Raw genomic sequence first — 19,527 nt, 5'->3', positions numbered from 1 at the left:
CAAACTGCATCATTCATCCCACCCCCAGGTCCCAACGACAAACCACTGCAAGTTGGGCACCCATGGCCAAGAGTCATCCAGTTCCCAGTGTCCCTGACAAATTTTTGAGCTCCTCTACACACTCATCCCTAGGCATGAGGCTCCCCACTCCTTAATTTAACTATTAAAAGAGGTAACCGCAGGCACAATTAACATCATTAAAAGTAACTTAATGCCATCCTTTGACATGAGGCTTTATCAAGCAGCTCTTCTTGTTCCTCTCCTCTCCTCAAGGTGTGTACCAAATTTAACTATTAAAAGAGATAACTGCAGGAGTAATTAACTCCATTAAAAGTACTTCATTAAGGAGACTTCACAAGGGTTTCCAACTCCTCCTTTCTCTCCTGTGTGTGCCTGGTCCCTCACGGGTTAGCAAGGCCTAGTGGATAGAGCGTAGGCCCAGAAAGCAGAAGAACCTGGGTTCTAATCCCAATTCCACTTCTTGTCTACTCTGTGACCTCAGGCAAGTCACTTAACTTTGTACCTTAGTTACCACATCTGTAAAACGGGGATTAAGACTATGAGCCCCAAGTGGGACGGGGACTGTGTCCAATCTGATTTGCATAATAATAATAATAATAATGGCATTTATTAAGCGCTTACTGTATGCAAAGCACTGTTCTAAGCGCTGGGGAGTTTACAAGGTGATCAGGTTGTCCCATGGGGGGCTCACAGTCTTAATCCCCATTTTACAGATGAGGTAACTGAGGCCCAGAGAAATGAAGTGACTTGCCCAAAGTCACACAGCTGACAATTGGTGGAGCTTGGATTTGAACCCATGACCTCTGACTCCAAAGCCCGTGCTCTTCCCACTGAGCCACGCTGCTTCTCTATGCATGTATCCACCCCAGCGCTTAGTACAATGCCTGGCATATAAGCACTGAACAAATGCCACAATTATCATTATTATCATTATTATTACCTAGAGGACTTCAATAGCCCAGGCCCCTTCAGGGTCATGAGCAGAGAAGCTGCCTACCTTCTGGCTAGCCTAACATTCAGAAACAAACAGTAGATGGCATTTGTTAAGCACTTACTATGTGTCAGGCACTGTACTAAATCCTGGGGTACACATAAGTTAATCAGGTTGGACACACAAGGTTAACAGTCTCAACCCTCATTTTACAGATGAGGTCACCGAGGCAGAGAGAAGTGAAGTGACTTGCCCAGGGTCACACAGCAGACAAGTGGCGGAGCCAAGATAAGAACCCAGATCCTTCCCACTCCCAGACCCCTGCCCTGCCCACTAGACTATGCTGCTTCTCTATATGAAGAAGTTTTAAATGAAATATGACTATCAACAGGATTTGAAGTGACTGCCATGTGGAGAATCACCCCAGGCCTGGCTTCACTCTATGGAGGGAGAAAGTTTCCCCGAATTAACAAGACACTTGAACAATCAGTCATATTTAATGAATGCTTACTGTGTGCAGAGCACTATATTAAGCGACTGGGAGAGTACAATATAATGGAGTGGGAAGAAACATTCTTTGCCCACAACAAGCTTATACTTTTGTCCCCTTCCTTGCTTGTTCTGGTGCTATGTGGTCAGTGATGTCCCGGAGAAGAAACAGAGCAGAGGTGCCTTGTGTCAAACCTCCCCTCCTCCAACAAACCCAAAGGCCCTGGGCTTCAGGCCAGAGGAGTCTGGGACCAATGTCATGATGTGGTGTGACCCCAGTCCCCAGGGCCTGCAAGTTCTGGGATCATCCTCCACAAAAGGCAGCAAGCTAAAGGGTTGTCTATTGCTTAGGCAGTGGCAGTTTCATGAATTCTTATTCCAGCATTTTCTGCATAAATTGTTTTCTATCTCTTTTTCAGGGGCACCAAGATCTCAAACACAAGAAGTTTTCCTGTCCAGTGTTTCGACTTCATCCAGCAGGTGATAAACATTTGACCACATCCATCAGTCCATCAGTGGTATTTACTGAGCACTTATTGTGTGCAGGGCACAGTACTAAGAGCTTGGGAGAGTACAACAGAGACAATCCTTGCCCTCAAGAAGTTTACAAGCTAGCAGGGGAGACAGACATTAAAATAAATTATAGGTGAGGGAAACAACCAAATATAAAGATACGCAAAGAAAGGGCGTGGAGTAGAATAAGGGGTGAACCCACATCAACTCCTACAACTCTAACCCCTTCCCTATCCCGCTCTCTACCATGGGGTAACTGAGGTGGGGAAATGTGGCATAGGTCTGGAGAACCAGGCAGCTGACAAGGTAAGACATTTTTCCCAAAATGGCCCCAAGCCAACATAACCTCAAGTAATAGAATTTGGTCACACTTTCTTTTTTCTCTTTTTCTTTTTTTTTAATTCAATCGTATTTACGGAGTTTTTAAGGTATTTCATTCAATTGTATTTACTGAGTGCTTACTGAGTGCAGAGCACTGTGCTAAGGATTTGGGAGAGTACAATTCAACAATAAACCATCACATTCTCTGCCCAAGCAAGCTCACAGTCTATAGTGGGGCAGACAGACATCAATACAAATAAATAAAGCTACAGATACATAGGTGCTGTGGGGCCGGGAGAGGGGAGAAGAGCAAAGGAAGCAAGTCAGAGAGACACAGAAGGGAGTGGGAGATGAGGAAAAGTGGGGCTTAGTCTGAGAAGGCCTCTTGGAGGAGATGAGCCTTCAATAAGGCTTTGAAGGTGGGGAGAGTAATTATCTGTCGGATTTTGAGGAGGGAGGGGGTTCCAGGCCAGAGGCAGGACGTGGGCTGGGATTTGGCGATGAGACAGGCAGAGATGGTGGCACAGTGAGAAGGTTAGCACTAGAGGAGCAAAATGTGTGGGCTGGATTGTAGAAGATGAGAAGTGAGGTGAGATAGGAGGGGGCGAGGTGGTGGAGTGCTGCTTACTATGTGCCAGGCACTGTACTAAGTGCCGGGGTAGATACAAACTAATCAGGTTGGATACAGTCAATGTCCACTTGGAATTTACAGTCTAAAACCCATTTTACAGATAAGGTAACTGGGGCACAGAGAAGTGAAGTAACTGGCCCCAGGTCACACAGCAGACACGTAACAGGAGCTGAGATTAGGACCCAGGTCCTTCTGATTCCCAGGCCTGCACTCCATCCACTAGGCCAAGCTGCTTCCCACCCAAAGACTCCTTTAACATCTGCAACCTGAGTATTCCAGGTTTGCCCCAAAAGTTCTTTCGACCCCAAGACTCTGGTTCCTCACACTTTCAGTGGTTTAGTTCCTCATTCTCCAAGCCTCCTCCCTAGCACTCCACAACTCTACCCTCTCTGTCCATTTTCATTCATTCATTCAATTGTATTAATTTTTTAATGGCAATTATTAAGCGCTTACTATGTGCAAAGCACTGCTCTAAGTGCTGGTTACAGTGTGCAAAGCACTGTATTAAGCAATTTAGAGGGTACCATATAACAATTAAAGCACTCTTCCTTCTCCCAAAATGCCTCCTTCCATCTTCCCCCAGAAATTTTCCTGTCTCCCTATCTCCCACTTTCTTCTCCTCCTGGGCAGTCCCTCCTCTCCCCAAGCCATGCATCCATTATTTGGAGTCATCATCCCAGGACCGAAGTGCTTGTCTGCCGGTCACATGATGAAAAAATTAATATATGCTTGTGATTTGGGCTTTCTTCATCTGCTTAGTACACTAAATTGCCTTTTTAAATTTAGTTTCCTATTGATTCAATATACAATGCCTCATTTTATCCAATTATATTGATTGTTCTCTGGTTAAGGAGGACTGTGGGCATAGAGAGGATTTGCCAAGGCCATGAGCCATGGAGTTGGCTGAAGCAGAGGGGGACTAGTTCAGCTCTAGAAACAAAAACATCCTTCAGAGTCAGGACTGTATTTTCCAAGTGCTTAGTTCAGTGCTCTGCACACAGAAAGTGCTCAATAAATACAAATGAATGATTGAATGAGTGACTGGATGCCAATGCGCAGAAACTCACTAGTCTGGGGCAAGTTTGTGGATTCTTGAAATTTCCTCTCCCCTTTTCCTGCAGGATTTCAGGTGCCCTCAATGAAGGGGCAATTTCTGTCCTCTCCCTTTCTTGGTCTTTGGGTGGAGGGGTCAAGGAAGACAGAGAAGATGGAGGTGGGGGCTGCTTGAACTCAAACCCAGAAATCACCCTGATTATAAGCTCTTTGTGGGCAGGGAAATGTTTATCAACTCTACTGCACTGAACTCTACCAATCACCCAGTACAGTGTTCTTTTTCATGGTATTTATTAAGCACTTACTATATGTCAAACACCATTCTAACCACTGGGGAAGATACAAGTTAATTAGGATTGGATATCGTCCCTGTTCCACATGGGGCTCATCGTCTAAGTAGGAGGGAGAATAGGAGAACTGGGCCACAGAGAAGTTGAGTGACTTGCCCAAGGATGCACAGCAAGCAATTGGCATGGCCTAGTGGTCAGAAGAACTTGGATTCTAATCCCAGCTCTGCTATTTGTCTGCTGTGTCACCTTTGGCAAGTCACTTACCTTCTCAGTGCCTTAGTTGCCTCATCTATAAGATGCAAATTAAGACTGTGAGCCCTACGTGGGACATGGACTATGTCCAACCTGATTAGCTAGTATCAACCCCAGCATTTAGAACAGTGCTTGACACTTAGTAAGTGCTTATACCATTATTATTATTATAAATATTATTGTTATTATTATTATTAACCTAGGCCCTCTAACTCCCAGGTCCAGGCTCTTTCCACTAGGCCATGCTGCTTCTCCACAGTGCTCTTCACACAGTAGTGCTCAATAAAAATCATCAATTACATATGATTCCTCCAGGGTACTAGTTCCCTCACTTGCTTCCCAGCTTCCCCAAGATGTAGAGTGGAGGATCAAGGAGAAGTTTTCATTTTTGACTTGCAAGATAGCTTACTGTGGGTATCTGGGACTCTCCTCATTCATTCATTCATTCAATTCATTCAATCGTATTAATTGAGCGCTTACTGTGTGCAGAGCACTGTACTAAGCGCTTGGGAATTACACGTTGGCAACATATAGAGACGGTCCCTACCCAACAGCAGGCTCACAGTCTAGAAGGGAGAGACAGACAACAAAACAAAACATATAAACAAAATAAAATAAATAGAATAAATATGTATAAATAAAATAGAAGGAAAATCCCCAGTCCACCTGGGATGTCAGGCTTCCCACACTTCCTAGTTCTTCACGTGAGCCAGTCCAACCCCCCTTGGCCACCCCGCCGGGCTCTTGCCCCTCACTCACCCGCTGCCTGGATGTCCTTGGCAATCTGGGAAGCCAGGCTTCCTTTATAAAAAGCATCTGCCCCCTCTTTAGCTAAAGTCTCGTACGTCTTCGCTAGGTCCGGCATCCTGACAATGTCATCTTTGCTCAGGATTTTCCCATCCTTGCAGAACACTTTGCTGAGTCAGAGGAGAACAGAAAACAGATGGAGGAAAATTTTAGCACGGGTAGGTGAAAGACCTGATCTGATGGCACCTGGAATGAGGAATTCAGGAAAAAAAAACCCTTGGACTGCTCACTGGAATAGGGCCTGGAAAGTCCAGGAATGCTTCCAGGTACACCTCAACACTCAAGTATATATGTGCCCTCCATTACATATTTTGTCCTCTCAAGTGGTAAATATTTTTAAGTTTGTCTCCCCCACTAAAGTGTAACTTCCTTGTGAGAAACGAAAGTTTCACTTCTCCATTCATTCTTGGCAATTACCAAGTAGTCCTTAGCTCTGGAGGATAATGCTCTAAAATAAGCAGTGCAGCCTAGTGGAAAGAATATGGATTTGGAAGTCAGAGGACCTGGGTTCTAGTTGGACAAGTCACTTAATTTCTCTGTGCCTCAGTTACCTCATCTGTAAAATGGAGATGAGGGCTCTGAGCCCTGTGTGGGACAGAGACTGTCCAACCTGATTATCCTGAATCTACCCCAGTGCTTAGTATAATACCTGGTACATAATAAGTCCTTAGCAAATACCATTGAAAAAAATGATCAGTACATGTTTTTCATTTGAATGTTGTTTGAGACTGGATGTGGAAAAGTTTGGGGAATTTATTCAGGACACTTCCTCTTCTTAGGCACTGTATTTCTGGAAGGACCACATTTTCCAGGATTCCCTGGGAGACTGAAACCCTCTGGAGGATGAAGAGACCCAATCAGCAGGCTCAACAGTCGCTGAACCAAATGGGGACTCACAGTTTAAGTAAGATGGAGAACAGGTATTGAATCCCCATTTTACAGATGAAGATACCGAGGCACAGAGCAGTTAGGTGACTTGCCCAGGATCACACATCAGGGGAGTGGAAGGGCCGGGAGTAGAACCCAGAACCCAGGTCCTCTGACTTCCAAGCCTGAGTTCTACCCACAAAGCTTTACTGCTTCTCTTTAACTGCTATAGTGGGAAGAAGAATAGTAATAGTGATAATAGAAAGGAGTGCTGCCTAGTGGAATGAGCCCAGGCCTGAAAGTCGGATGGCTGCTGTGTGACCTTTGGCAAGTCACAATTTCTCTGTCCCTCAATTTCCTCCTCCAGAAAATGGGCACAGATAGAGACCTGTTCTCCCCTATGTGAGACAGGGACTGTGTGCAATCTGGTTATCTTGTACCTACCCCAGCACTTAATATAATGTGTGGCACATAATAAGTGCTAAATAAATGTCATGATTATAATTTTTGAGCTCCCACTGGATATAATGCACAGTACTAAGCACCTGGGAAAGTATCATAAGACGTGATGTCTTTCCCCAAGGAACTTCCATCCTAACGGGGGAGACCAATAGAAACACATTTAAGGAGAAATCTGAAAAAATAAGGGAATATTCATTTGATTTTAAATTTAAACACAGGAGCTGAGGAATGGTATAAATAACTATGTGAGGGCCAGAGATGATTGCTGGATTAATGACTCTTACTATCTGCAACTGGTGCCTCTATTACCACATTGATTACCAATATTTTAGACAATGGAAGCCATCCAGGCCCCCGGAGTGTAGTCAGCAGAGTAAGCCATCTTTCCATTTAGACATCTTTCCACTAGCCAGACCCGGAAGGGGACATCTACAGAAGCACATTGGCCTAGTGGAAAGTGCATGGGCTTGGGAATCAGAACACTTGGGTTGTATTCCTGGCTCAGGTACTTGTCCGCTGTGTGACCTTGGGTATATTACCTCACTTCTCTATGCTTTTTATTTTAAATAGGATTTGTTAAGCACTTACTGAGTGCCACGCACTGTACTAAGCACTGTGGGAGATCAGGTCGGATACAGTCCTTGTCCCAAATGGGCTCACAGTCTTAATCCCCATTTTACAGATGAGGGAACTGAGGCACAGAAAAGGTAAGTGATTTACCCAAGGTGACACTGCAGACAAGTGCTTCAACTCAGTTACCTAATATGAAAAATGGGATTAAATCTTCCTCCCGTCTTCCTAAACTGTGAGCCCCTTGTGAGGCAGGGACTGTGTCCAACCTGATTGTCTTGTATCTACCCCAGTGCTTCCTACAGTGTCTGGTACATAGTGAGTGATTAACAAGAGCCATAAAGTAAAATCCCCTGGCCCACATTGATCTGGTGCAAAGTGTGGATTTTTAACGTTTTCCACGCTACTCTTTCACTCTCTACTAGAGTCTTTTCCAATATCACCCTCCTCTGACCAGGCCACAGTATGACAATGAGAATTCTTTGCCCTAAAAGTACAGCATCACATGCTATGCATGGACTGGCCAGACATGGAGTTGAGATCAGGATCAGGAAACACAGCTTGTTGCAGGATGGATCCCGGGGGTGTGGTTTGAGCACATCTTGGTCTTTCCTCTCTGGATTGATGAATGAAGGAAAGAGAGGGTGCTTTTGCTGTCGTACAACTGCTTTCAAATCAGCCCAGAGACAGAAGCAACTGTCTGATTTCCGAAACAACTTCCCTGGTCTGCGTATGTCCTGCTCAGCTGCTTCTGTTGTTTCCTGGCTCTGGTCTGCTTAGTTAGGTGGACAACTAGATATCCTTTTGTTATTTGCTTTTTCAATCAATCATTCTGTGCTATTTGAGTGCTTACTGTGTGCTAAGCATTTGGGAAAGTAATAAAATAATTATGGTATTTGTTAAGCATTTACTGTGTGCCAGACACTATACTAGGCATCGGTGTGGATACAAGCTACAATATAATAGTGTTGGAAGACTCAATCCCTGCCCACAGAGAGCTTATGGTCTAGAGAAGGATGTAGAAAAAACCCCACCTAATCTGTGTACCACCCTCAATGATGGCCTACAAGTGAAATCCAGAACTCTTGTGTTCCATGAATGCCCCAATTGCCTTACAAAGGAGATCCAGCTACAGTAGCTGACGTGAAACTAAAAACATAACTAGGATATAAAGTCCAAGCTTCTCAAGTACAAGGTCTTAGTCGTAATGAAAACTAGGCCCATATTTCTCTTCAGGAGAAATGTGAAATGATAACCAGGTTCCCAATCCTTCTTGCTTCGGTCCCTGTCAAAATGTTCTCATCTAATCATCTTTAAGAAAGAAAGATTGGCAGTAAGAAATTATAAAAAATCAGTCTTGTCAAGAGAGTCACAGGCACTCAAGTTTTCATTTCAAAAACATGGCATAGAGGGGCAGCATGGCCTAGTGGAGAGAGCATGGACCTAGGAATTAGAAGACCTGGATTCTAATCTCAGCTCTTCCACTTATCTGCTGTGTGACCTTGGGCATGTCACAACTTCTCTGTGTCTCAGTTACCTCATCTGTAAAATGGGGATTGAGACCGAGACACCCATGTAGGACACAGACTACGTCCAACCTGATTAGCTTGTATCTACTCCAGTGCTTAGTACAGTGCTTCGCAGAACTTAACATATACCATTAAAAAAAGTATCCGAGTTGCTTTCTGGACAATTGTAATTACTAAGCACAAGGTTCTTCAGTGTAGCACCATCCATTACTGCAAATTGGTTCAATCACTTCTCTTTCTGAATCTCTGCTCTGCTTAGAAGCTCCCAATTTTCCCTTTGATGATCACACCTTGTTTATGATGTCAAAGTTTGTTCAAAATTAAAGCAGGTTAATTGGAGTCTGTAATTAGGAATTTGATTCTTGGCAGCTGATTGGAAATGGGCTTGAAATGAAATCTTTGAGATACAGTAAGGGAGGGAGTTATTCCACACCGTTTGAGTACTGTCTCTGATTTTTTTCCAGTAACCTTAAGATTTTCCTTCAAGTTTGAAAATGATTCAGGAAGGGAATTTTCCTTTGAAACCTGTATCCTTGGCACCATGCTTTGAAAAACAGCAAGGACTACCAGAAAGAGCCTGGGTCTGAGGGTCAGGAAGTCTAGGTTTTAATCCCAGCTCTGCCACTTGCCAGTTGTGTGACCATGGACAAGTCATTTGACTTCTCTGTGCCTCAGTTTTCTCATCTGTAAAATGTTCTTCCTCCCCCTTTGACTGGGAGCCCTACACGGGACATGGATTGTGTCCAGTTGTGCATATACCCCGGGGCTTGGCACATAGTGAGCACTTATAAGCACCTCTCTAGATCGTAAGCTCGTCGTGGGCCGGGAACACATCTAAAATTCTGATGTACTCTCCCAAATGCTTAGTACAGTGCTCTGCACACACTAAGCACTCAAATACCACCGATTAAGTACCACAATTATCATCATGCTACAATGATCAAAGAAATGAAGACTGAGCTCCCTCGAGATCAGCCTGCAAATTCTGGTTGCAAAGATTTCTGTTTCTGGAATCACTCTCAGAGCCCTTTTAAAAGTAGTGAAATGGATTGACAAATAAACAGTAACAATCCAGGGAATCTTGAGCAGGAAATGTACTCACTTGCAAAGAGAAACCTACCCCAGCCATATAATTCATCTCTAAATTTCTCTGCCTGGGAACAGAGTCTACTCAGAGTTTCCATCATCATCACAATTTGGGAATTAGGTCATTTTTTTAGAATTCTCACAAAAAATTCTTCAGATGACTATCTGCTTCTCCAGTGAGTTTGCTTACCAGGTTCATGCCAGATATCTGACATAATTGTTAAAAAATATAGTACAGTTTTATTTAAAAGTCCAGGGAGCGTGTAACTGAGTCTGAAACTCGGATTAGGGAATGCAGCCTGGCCTAGTGGAAAGAGCACGGACTTGAGAGTCAGAGAACCTGGGTTCTAATCCTGGCTCCACCACTTGTATGCTGTGTGTTCTCGGGCAAGTCATTTACCTTCTTTGTGCCTCAGTCAACTCATCTGTAAAAGGGGAATTAAAACTGAAAGCCCCATTTGGGACATGGCCTGTGTCCAAGCTGATTACCTTGTGTCTACCCCAGCATTTAATACAGTGCCGGGCAAATAGTAAACGCTTAAATGCCATTAAAAAAATTAAATCTTCGACTCTCCAGCTTCAAAATGGGGATAATGTTCACAAAAGTTGTCTGAATGATTTCTCTAACTGCTTCGAACCCTTGTTCAGTATTCCATCAGTATAACCTCCTACACTGTTGCCCGCAATATCTTGATTGATTGTACAGAAAGAATATTTAATCAGAGAACATCTGCAACTGTCATGAGTAAATTTTCCCTAGCAATGATTAAAATGTTTGTAGTGACTGTAGCATTTGTGCAGTGCTCACAACATGTCAAGCACTCTTCTAAACACTGGGGAAGATACAAGATAATCAGATCAGACAGAGTACATTTTTCCACAGTCTCACAATCTAAGTAGAAGGGAGAACAGGTATTGAATCTTCATTTTACAGATGAGGTAACTGAGGCCCAGAGAAATGAAGTGACTTACCCAAGGTCACAAAATTGGCAAATGGCAGAGCCATGTTTAGAACCCAGGTTCTCTGAGTCCCAGTTCCATGTTCTTTCCATTAGACCATACTGATCCTCTAGCTTTCATTAATTGATTAAAGTACAAAGATCAGAACTGAGGCTTATGAGAAGAGCACCATGAGATTGGAGGCTTTGTCTTTTCTCCTCCCTCTCACTCTCTCCCTCAAGGGCCAACAAAATTGGGTTTCTCGTAAATACTAATTTCAAATCTACTTAGACTGTGAGCCCCAAATAATGATAATAATAATTATAATAATATTTGTTAAGTGTTTACTACGTGTCAGGCTCTGTAAGAAGCGCTGGGGTGGGTACAAGCAAATAGGGTTGAATGCAGTCCTTGTCCCGCATAGAGCTCACAGTCTTAATCCCCATTTTACAGATGAGGTAACTGGGCACACAGAAGTGAAGTGACTTGCCCAAAGCCACACAGCAGGCACGTGGTGGAGTCAGGATTAGAACACATAACCTCCTGACTCCCAAGCCCATGTTCCATCCACCAAGCCATGCTGCTTCTCAAAACTGCTAATCTACTCAAAAGCACAAGGATTTGAGAAAATCTGTCCAATGCCTGTTTTCCTGTGCCTTACTTTTACTGCTAAGTTGCTCTGTCAATAATTGAGATTTTCTCTGTAATCAATCATATTTATTGAGTCCTTACTGTGTGCAGAGCACTGTACTAAGCATTTGGGAGGGTACAAAAATACAACACATTCCCTGCCTACAACGAGTTTACAGTTTAGAAGACTGTAAGATTGTCGTGGGCAGGGAATGTATCAATCTACCAACTGCGTTGTGTTGTACTCTCCCAAGCACTTAGTGCAGTGCTCTGCACACAGCAAGCATTCAATAAATACGATTGTCGATTTTCCAAATTTGGCTTGGATTTGAACTTTTACCCTGTGGTCCCTGATTCTCACCCCCCCCCCATTAATTTGATGTTTTTCTACATTTCTCATTTTGAGGGGGCCAGGGTCTCAGGTAATGGATATTTCAGGGACTCTTGTTCTACCTCCAGCCCCAGGAACACATACCACAATGCTGGGTCTTTTTCAATGGTTTCTTTCTGGCGGATTAAAGCGTTAGCCAGGCCTTTTCCAATGTGGAATCCGTCTCTGGCTAAGCGAATACTGGGTTGAAAGAGTTGCTCCCACGGCAGTTTGCCATGACGTTTGTGCGCGAGCTCATAGCCCCGGATTTCTCCAGGAACCGCAATGGACAAGCCTCCTGTGACGAGAGCAGTGACAAATTAGACAAATGCACTGCAAAATGACAAAGTTCCAGGACCCTATCAAGACATTCAGGTCTGTAGACTCCTATGCAGATGCTAAGTTATGGAAAGTCTAGGTGAATAATAATAACAAATAATAATAATAAAGTAAGCATTTAGCAATGTCACTAGGTGCCAGGCACTAAACTAAATAATAATAATAATAATGGCATTTATTAAGCGCTTATAATGTGCAAAGCACTGTTCTAAACGCTGGGGAGCTTACAAGGTGATCAGGTGTCCCACGAGGGGCTCACGGTCTTAACCCCTATTTTACAGATGAGGTAACTGAGGCACAGAGAAGTTAAGTGACTTGCCCAGAGTCACACAGGTGACAATTGACAGAGCCGGGATTTGAACCCATGACCTCCGACTCCAAAGCCCAGGCTCTTTCCACTGCGTCACGCTGCTTCACTTTATGGAAATTATGAGGTCACATTTCCTCCAAGAGGCCTGGCCCAATTAAGCGCTCTTTTTCCTGGTTCCCTCACCCTTCTGCATCATCTGTACATTTGGATCTGTGACTTTGGGGCATTTGATATTCACCCCACCCTCAGCCCCATAGCACTTACATACATATCTTTAAATTATATACTATAAATTATGTATTTATATTAATATCTGTCTCCCCCTCTAGACTGTAAGCTCATAGAGGGAAGGGAACATGTCTGCCAATTATATTGCACCCTCCCATGTGTTTAGTACAGTGCTCCGCACAGAGTAAGCTCTCATTAAATACCATGACGATGGGGTAGGTAATAATGATAATAATGATGGTATTTGTTAAGTGCTTACTATGTGCCAAGCACTGTTCTAAGCACTGGATACAAGACAGTCAGGCTTCCGGACTGCAAGGATCACCACAGGGCTGCCCTAGGTTGGGGCTTAATTCCCAGGATCCAATTGACCTTCTGGGATTCTTAGGCCTAGGTAATGGTTCTCCTGAATGATGAGGATAATAATCATTTTTATAAGTGCTTACTATGTGCCAAACACTGGGGTGTTTGATAATCAGGTCCCATATGGGGCTCACAGTCTAAGTACAAGGGAGAACAGGTATGGAATCCCCATTTTGCTGATGAGGCACAGAGAAGGGAAGTGACTTGTCTAAGGTCACACAGCAAAGTGGCACATTAGAACCTGGGTCCTCTGATTCCCAGGTCCATTTTCTATCCACTAGGCCTTGCTCCTTAAAGCTCCAATCAGGCTGAACCAGAAATCGTCATTTTCTTCCAGAAGGAGAAGAGATCTTCCACACGAGCATCGTCCATAGATGGGCCACCTTATGGGGCTCAGCTTCATGTGAGCCCACTGTTGGGTAGGAACCGTCTCTATACATTACCAACTTGTACTTCCCAAGCACCTAGTACAGGGCTCTGCACACAGTAAGCACTCAATAAATATGATTGAATGAATGAATTTAGTGAAGGACAGTGTGGCTCAGGCTTGGGAGTCAGAGGTCCTGGGTTCTAATTCCAGCTCTGCTGCTTGTCAGCTGTGTGACTTTGGCCAAGTCACTTAACTTCTCTGTGCCTCAGTTGCCCCATCTGTAAAATGGGGATTAAGACTGTGAGCCCCACGTGGGGCAACCTGATCTCCTGGTACCCTCCCCAGTGCTTAGAACAGTGCCTGGCACATAGTAAGTGCTTAACAAATGCCATCAGCATTATTATCATTATTATTCCCTGCCTAATAAAGCAGCGCCATTTTCATTTCTCCATCTCTTATTCCTCGCATAAAGAATGCCTTTCTCTCTATCTTCAAGTCTTTGACAGGTCAAAGTCGATTTTCTGTTCGAAATTTTCCAATTTTATTCCTGCAGAGCATTGCTTTTGAAGTACCCTGCTTGGGAGCGTACAACTAAGAGACAAGGTCCTCGCCTCCACGGGACTTGGGCTCCCAGCCCTCGAAGGAGCCTGACGTTATGTCTCATGACCTTTCCCACGGTCGTCATCACCACACCCCCTCACCTCAGGGTTCCCTGAGAAAGGACGAAACTTCTGACTCTGGCAGGAGAGAATGGATGGTACACCCACAGATTACTGATTTAACTTGCCCTTGGATTTGCTCCCTTTCTTCATCCCTCCCTCAGCGTCACAGCACTTGTAATTTATTTATTTATATTAATGTCTCTCTCCCCCTCTAGATTCTAAACTCGTTGGCAGGGAATGTGTCTCCCAGCTCTGTTACACTGTACTCTCCCAAGTGTCTAGAACAGCGTACTGCACACAGTAAGCACTCAAAATGGATTGATTGATGAATCTTAATTGATGTCCACAGCCTCTTCTTACCTCTACTGGACTGCTCAGAGCTGTTAAACATGTGTTGAAATGCCCCTTTGGGGGCCACCTCCCTGGCATTAATAACCTCCGCTTTTCCTGGAAAGATACATGAGGCAATCAAGTCATGTCCTTTGGAAGATCACGTCCGCTGCAGAGATATCTCCCAGAAAATGTGCCAGTCTCATCCCAAGTAAAATTGGAGTCAATCAAAAAAAAGCCACACAAACCTCCCCTCGTCAAACCTCTTTCCTCTAATTCTCACCTAGATTGCTTTCCACAGGAACGTCCCTCATGCGTTCGGTACTTACCCGTGCGGCTGTCGTAGATGGTGAGGAAGAGACCCCCTCCAATCCCCATGCTGTGGGCGTTCACAAGGCCGACACAGAGCAGAGAGGCAATGGCGGCGTCTACTGCAGATCCGCCTTTCTGCAGGAGATCCCTGCACAGCACAGGAGACGAGAGGCCAAAAATCAGAACCCCACAGCAAGTTAGGAGAAGGTCCAGGATTACAACGGGGTGGTGGGAGACCCTCAGGTGTCTCTTCTAACCGTCCCCAACCCCCATGTCGCTCTGGTCAGGGGGCAAATAGATCAGCCCAGGAGGCAGGTAATATGGGGCTCCATGGCTGCTCTCCAGAGCTCACCTGGTTCATTCATTCATTCAATCGTATTTATTGAGCACTTACTGTGTGCACAGCACTGTACTAAGCGCTTGGGAAGTACAAGTTGGCAACATATAGGGGCGGTCCCTACCCAACAGCGGACTCACAGTCTAGAAGGGGGAGACAAACAACAAAACATGTTAACAAAATAAAATAAATAGAATAAATATGTACAAGTTAAATAGAGTAATAAATATGTACAAACATATATACAGGTGCTGGGGGAAGGCGGTAGGGCGGGGAGATGGGGAGGGGGAGAGGAAAGAGGGGGCTCAGTCTGGGAAGGCATCATGGAGGAGGTGAGCTCTCAGTAGGAGCTCAATGGTAATAATAATTACTACTATTATAAATGATGAATGATGGTATTTGTTAAGCGCTTACTATGTGCCAGGCACTGTACTAAGCACTGGGGTGGATACAAGTAAATCAAGTTGGACACAGTCCCTGTCCCACGTGGGGCTCACAGTTTCAATCCCCATTTTACAGATGAGGTAACTGAGGCCCAGAGAAGTGAAGTGACTTGCCCAAGGTTACACAGCAGACAAGTGGTGGAACTGGGATTAGAATCTATGATGTCCTGACTCCCAGACCTCAATGGTGGAAAATGACAGGTTACGGAAATCCCCCCAGTGTTACTGCCACTTACTTCGGCTTCCCCCTTGTCTATGAAGAGGGCGGGATAATAATAATAATTATGCATTTGTTAAGCGCTTACTATGTGCAAGGCACCGTATTAAACCCTGGAGTGGATACAAGCAAATCAGGTTGGACACGGTCCCGGTCCCACATGGGGCTCACAGTCTTCGCTCCCATTTTATAGATGAGGTAACTGAGGACCAGAGTTTATTCCATTTCACCCTAGGGAAGCAGCAGGCCAATAGGGCAGAGTCAAAACCCCCTCAGATTTGGGGGGCCCACCACCCCAAATCGCAGAAGGGACTAGTGAGGGTGAGAAGGGTGAGAAGCAGCGTGGCATAGTGGATAGATCACAGGCCTGGGAATCAGAACGGTTCATTCATTCAATCATATTTATTGAGCGCTTACTGTGTGCAGACAGTCCCTACCCAACAGCGGGCTCACAGTCTAGAAGACCTTACAATCTAAAGCGGCAGACATTCATGTGAATAAATAATTTTAAATATATAAAGATATGTACATAAATGCTGTGGGACTGGGGGTGGGATGAATATCTTATATAGACTGTAAACTCACTGGGGGCAGGGTACTTTCCTGCCAACTCTTATATTGTACTCACTCAAGTGCTTAGTCCAGTGTTTTCTGCACAAATAAGTGCTCAATAAATTCAAATGATTGATAAGCACTTAGTACAATGCAAGCACTTAGTCCAGTGCTCTGCATTCATTCATTCATTCATTCAATCGTATGTATTGAGCGCTTACTGTGTGCCGAGCACTGTACTAAGCGCTTGGGAAGTACAAGTTGGCAACATATCTTTTATGTCACAGTCTTTTAGACTGTGAGCCCACTGTTGGGTAGGGACTGTCTCTATATGTTGCCAATTTGTACTTCCCAAGCACTTAGTACAGTGCTCTGCACATAGTAAGCACTCAATAAATACGATTGATGATGATGATATAGAGACGGTCCCTACCCAACAGCAGGCTCACAATCTAGAAGGGTTCTAATCCCGGCTCCTCCACTTGTCTACTAGGTGACCTTGGGCAAATCACTTCACTTCTCTGTGCCTCAGTTACCTCATCTGTAAAATGACTGTGAGCCCCACATGGAGCAGGGACTGTGTCCAAATCAATTTACTCGTGTTCACCCCACTGATTAGTACAGTGCCTGGCATTTAGTAAGTGCTTAACAAATACCAATTATTAGTGGTTTGCAATAAGGATGCTCCAGCATGGGTCTGGCAGAATAACCGGATAGAGGGAGGATAAACAACTGGGTTAGGGTGGGACAGGATTGGAGGACAAGGAGGAGGAAGGGACAATCCTAGAGATGCAACATGGCCTAGTGGAAAGAGTACGGGCCTGAGAGTTGGAGGATCTAGGTTCTAATCCTGACTCTGCCATGTGTCTGCTATATGACCTTGGGCAAGCCACTTAACTTATCTGTAAAATGGGGATTCAATCTAGCTCCCTTCTACTTAGACTGTGAGCCTCATGTGGGACAGATGAGGTAACTGAGGTTCAAAGAAGTTGTGACTTGCCCAAGGTCACACAGCAGCAGACATGTGGCAGAGCTGGGATTAGAACCCATGACCTCTGACTCCCAAGCCCGCGCTCTTTCCACTGAGCCACGCTGCTTCTCCAAGAAAGAGAGACTCTCGCGGTGGGGTCAGTATGGAGGAGTCAAACTGGATGTACCACAGCCCCTGGGGCCTCAAACATCAGTGGCTCTGGTGACCTCTGAGAACGGGCATGATGTGGAGTTGTTTTGTTTTGTTATCTGTCTCCCCCTTCTAGACTGTGAGCCCCTTGTTGGGTAGGGGCCGTCTCTATATGTTGTCAACTTGTACTTCCCAAGCGCTTAGTACAGTGCTCTGCACACAGTAAGTGCTCAGTAAATACGATTGAATGAATGAAGGAATGAATGACAGGGACTGTGCCTAACCTGATTAATCTGTATCACCCCAGTGCTTAGGACAATGTCAGGTCTTAACAAGCACCATAATTAGTGGTGCTAGGTGACAGGCTGACCAGTTTAACAATAATAATAATGGCATTTATTAAGGGCTTACTATGTGCACTTAGGACAGTGCTCTGCACACGGTAAGTGCTCAATAAATACGGTTGAATGAATGAAGGAATGAATGACAGGGACCGTACCCAACCTGATTAATCTGTATCATCCCAGTGCTTAGGACAAAGTCAGGTCTTAACAAGTACCATAATTAGTGGTGCTAGGTGACAGGCTGACCAGTTTAATAATAATAATAATGGCATTTATTAAGGGCTTACTATGTGCAAAGCACTGTTCTAAGCGCTGGGGAGGATACAAGGTGATCAGTTTGTCCCAAAGGGGGTTCACAGTCAATCCCCATTTTACAGATGAGGTAACTGAGGTGCAGAGCAGTGAAGTGACTTGCCCAAAGTCACACAGCTAACAATTGGCGGAGCTTACCCAGCATGACCCCAATCCTGGTAGTGTGAGTCTTTTTCTAGTTTCAGTAGGTCAGTCCAACCAAAGTCTGGGGTTATCCCAGCTAGACCAGGGTGTAAGGTCAGCTCAAGCCCAACCCACCAAGCCCCTCTAATGGCCCACTAAGTGGACAACAAAGGACAAGGACAGCAGTCCGGCTCTCCCAATTCCGTCGGCCATTCTGGAATGACGTTTACCTGCCAATCTCGGAACACTGCTTGGCATCGGCAGCCACAGCGGCTTTCTTGTAGACGTTGTCGGGAGCCGACTCCCTGCGCAATCCAAAATAGAGTCCGACGACCAGAACCACCAAGGCAACAGTAAGGACTCCAATCAGCACCCATTTCTTCATCTTTCTGGAGACAGAGAGAGGAGAGGATGAAGACCGCTTGCCCAAACCTTGGTCTGAGGGTTGAATTCACTCAGGAAGTGATTTCCAGCAAACCGGTTCGAGCACACAGTCTGGGGAACTGAAATCAGTGGGCTAGACCCAAAGGAAAATGAAATGCACCCTGCCATCCAAATCTAATAGCAACACTTCAACACCTTCAGCATTACAGCCTGGGAATTCCAACTAAAAATGAGTTCTTTGACTTCTGTGAGCCCTGTGTGGAACAGGGACTGTGTTAGATCTGAGTACCATGTAGCTAATGCCAGCACTTGGCCCACGGTAAGTGCTTAACGCAAACCCATCATTATTTAATAATAATAAATGCGGTATTTGTTAGGTGCTTACTGTGTGCCAGGCACTGTATTAAGCATTGGGGCGGATACAAGTAAAGCAGTTTGGACACAGTCCCTGTCCCTTGTGGTGCTCACAGTCTCATTCCCCATTTTACAGATGAAGACACTGAGGCCCAGAGAAGTGAAGTGACTTGCCCAAGTTCACACAGCACACAAGTGGTGGAGCCAGGATTAGAACCCACAATCTTCTCTCTCCCAGGCCCATAGTAATAATTATTATTATAAATGAAATTAATAATAATAATTTATTAAGTGCTTACTAAGTGCAAAGCACTGTTCTAATAATAATAATGATGGCATTTATTAAGCGCTATGTGCAAAGCACTGTTCTAAGCGCTGGGGGGGTTACAAGGTGATCAGGTTGTCCCACTGAGGGCTCACAGCCTTAATCCCCATTTTACAGATGAGGTGACTGAGGCCCAGAGAAGTTAAGTGACTTGCCCAAAGTCACACAGCTGACAATTGGCCGAGCTGGGATTTGAACCCATGACCTCTGACTCCAAAAGCCCGGGCTCTTTCCACTGAGCCACACTGCTTCTCGTGCTCTATCCATGTTCTATCCATTATGCAATGCTACTTCACATTATTATTAGTCACTTGAATGACTTTAGATAGAAGTCATTATTT

General features: G+C 44.8%; 1 protein-coding gene across 8 annotated transcripts in view; it reads right to left on the bottom strand.

The window, feature by feature from the left end:
• Positions 1–19,527, bottom strand: part of GGT1 (gamma-glutamyltransferase 1) — a 121,736-nt gene that overhangs the window by 15,983 nt on the left and 86,226 nt on the right. For 3 of the 8 annotated variants that reach the window (XM_038763208.1, XM_038763207.1, XM_038763209.1), the window contains exons 2-6: positions 18,354–18,512; positions 14,693–14,823; positions 14,394–14,480; positions 11,867–12,059; positions 5,261–5,418 (exon numbers count right to left, since the gene is read on the bottom strand). In XM_038763208.1, coding sequence (XP_038619136.1) covers positions 5,261–5,418; positions 11,867–12,059; positions 14,394–14,480; positions 14,693–14,823; positions 18,354–18,508 — 724 coding nt within the window. In that variant the 5' untranslated portion in view covers positions 18,509–18,512. The remainder of the gene's footprint in view (positions 1–5,260; positions 5,419–11,866; positions 12,060–14,393; positions 14,481–14,692; positions 14,824–18,353; positions 18,513–19,527) is intronic. The other 5 variants (XM_038763211.1, XM_038763212.1, XM_038763213.1 and 2 more) reach the window with 3 other exon arrangements.

This window comes from Tachyglossus aculeatus, chromosome 21 (assembly GCF_015852505.1).
Source record: "Tachyglossus aculeatus isolate mTacAcu1 chromosome 21, mTacAcu1.pri, whole genome shotgun sequence".
NCBI lineage: Eukaryota > Metazoa > Chordata > Mammalia > Monotremata > Tachyglossidae > Tachyglossus > Tachyglossus aculeatus.
The sequence above is the reverse complement of the archived record's forward strand: the minus strand, read 5'-3'. Positions and strand labels throughout refer to the sequence as shown.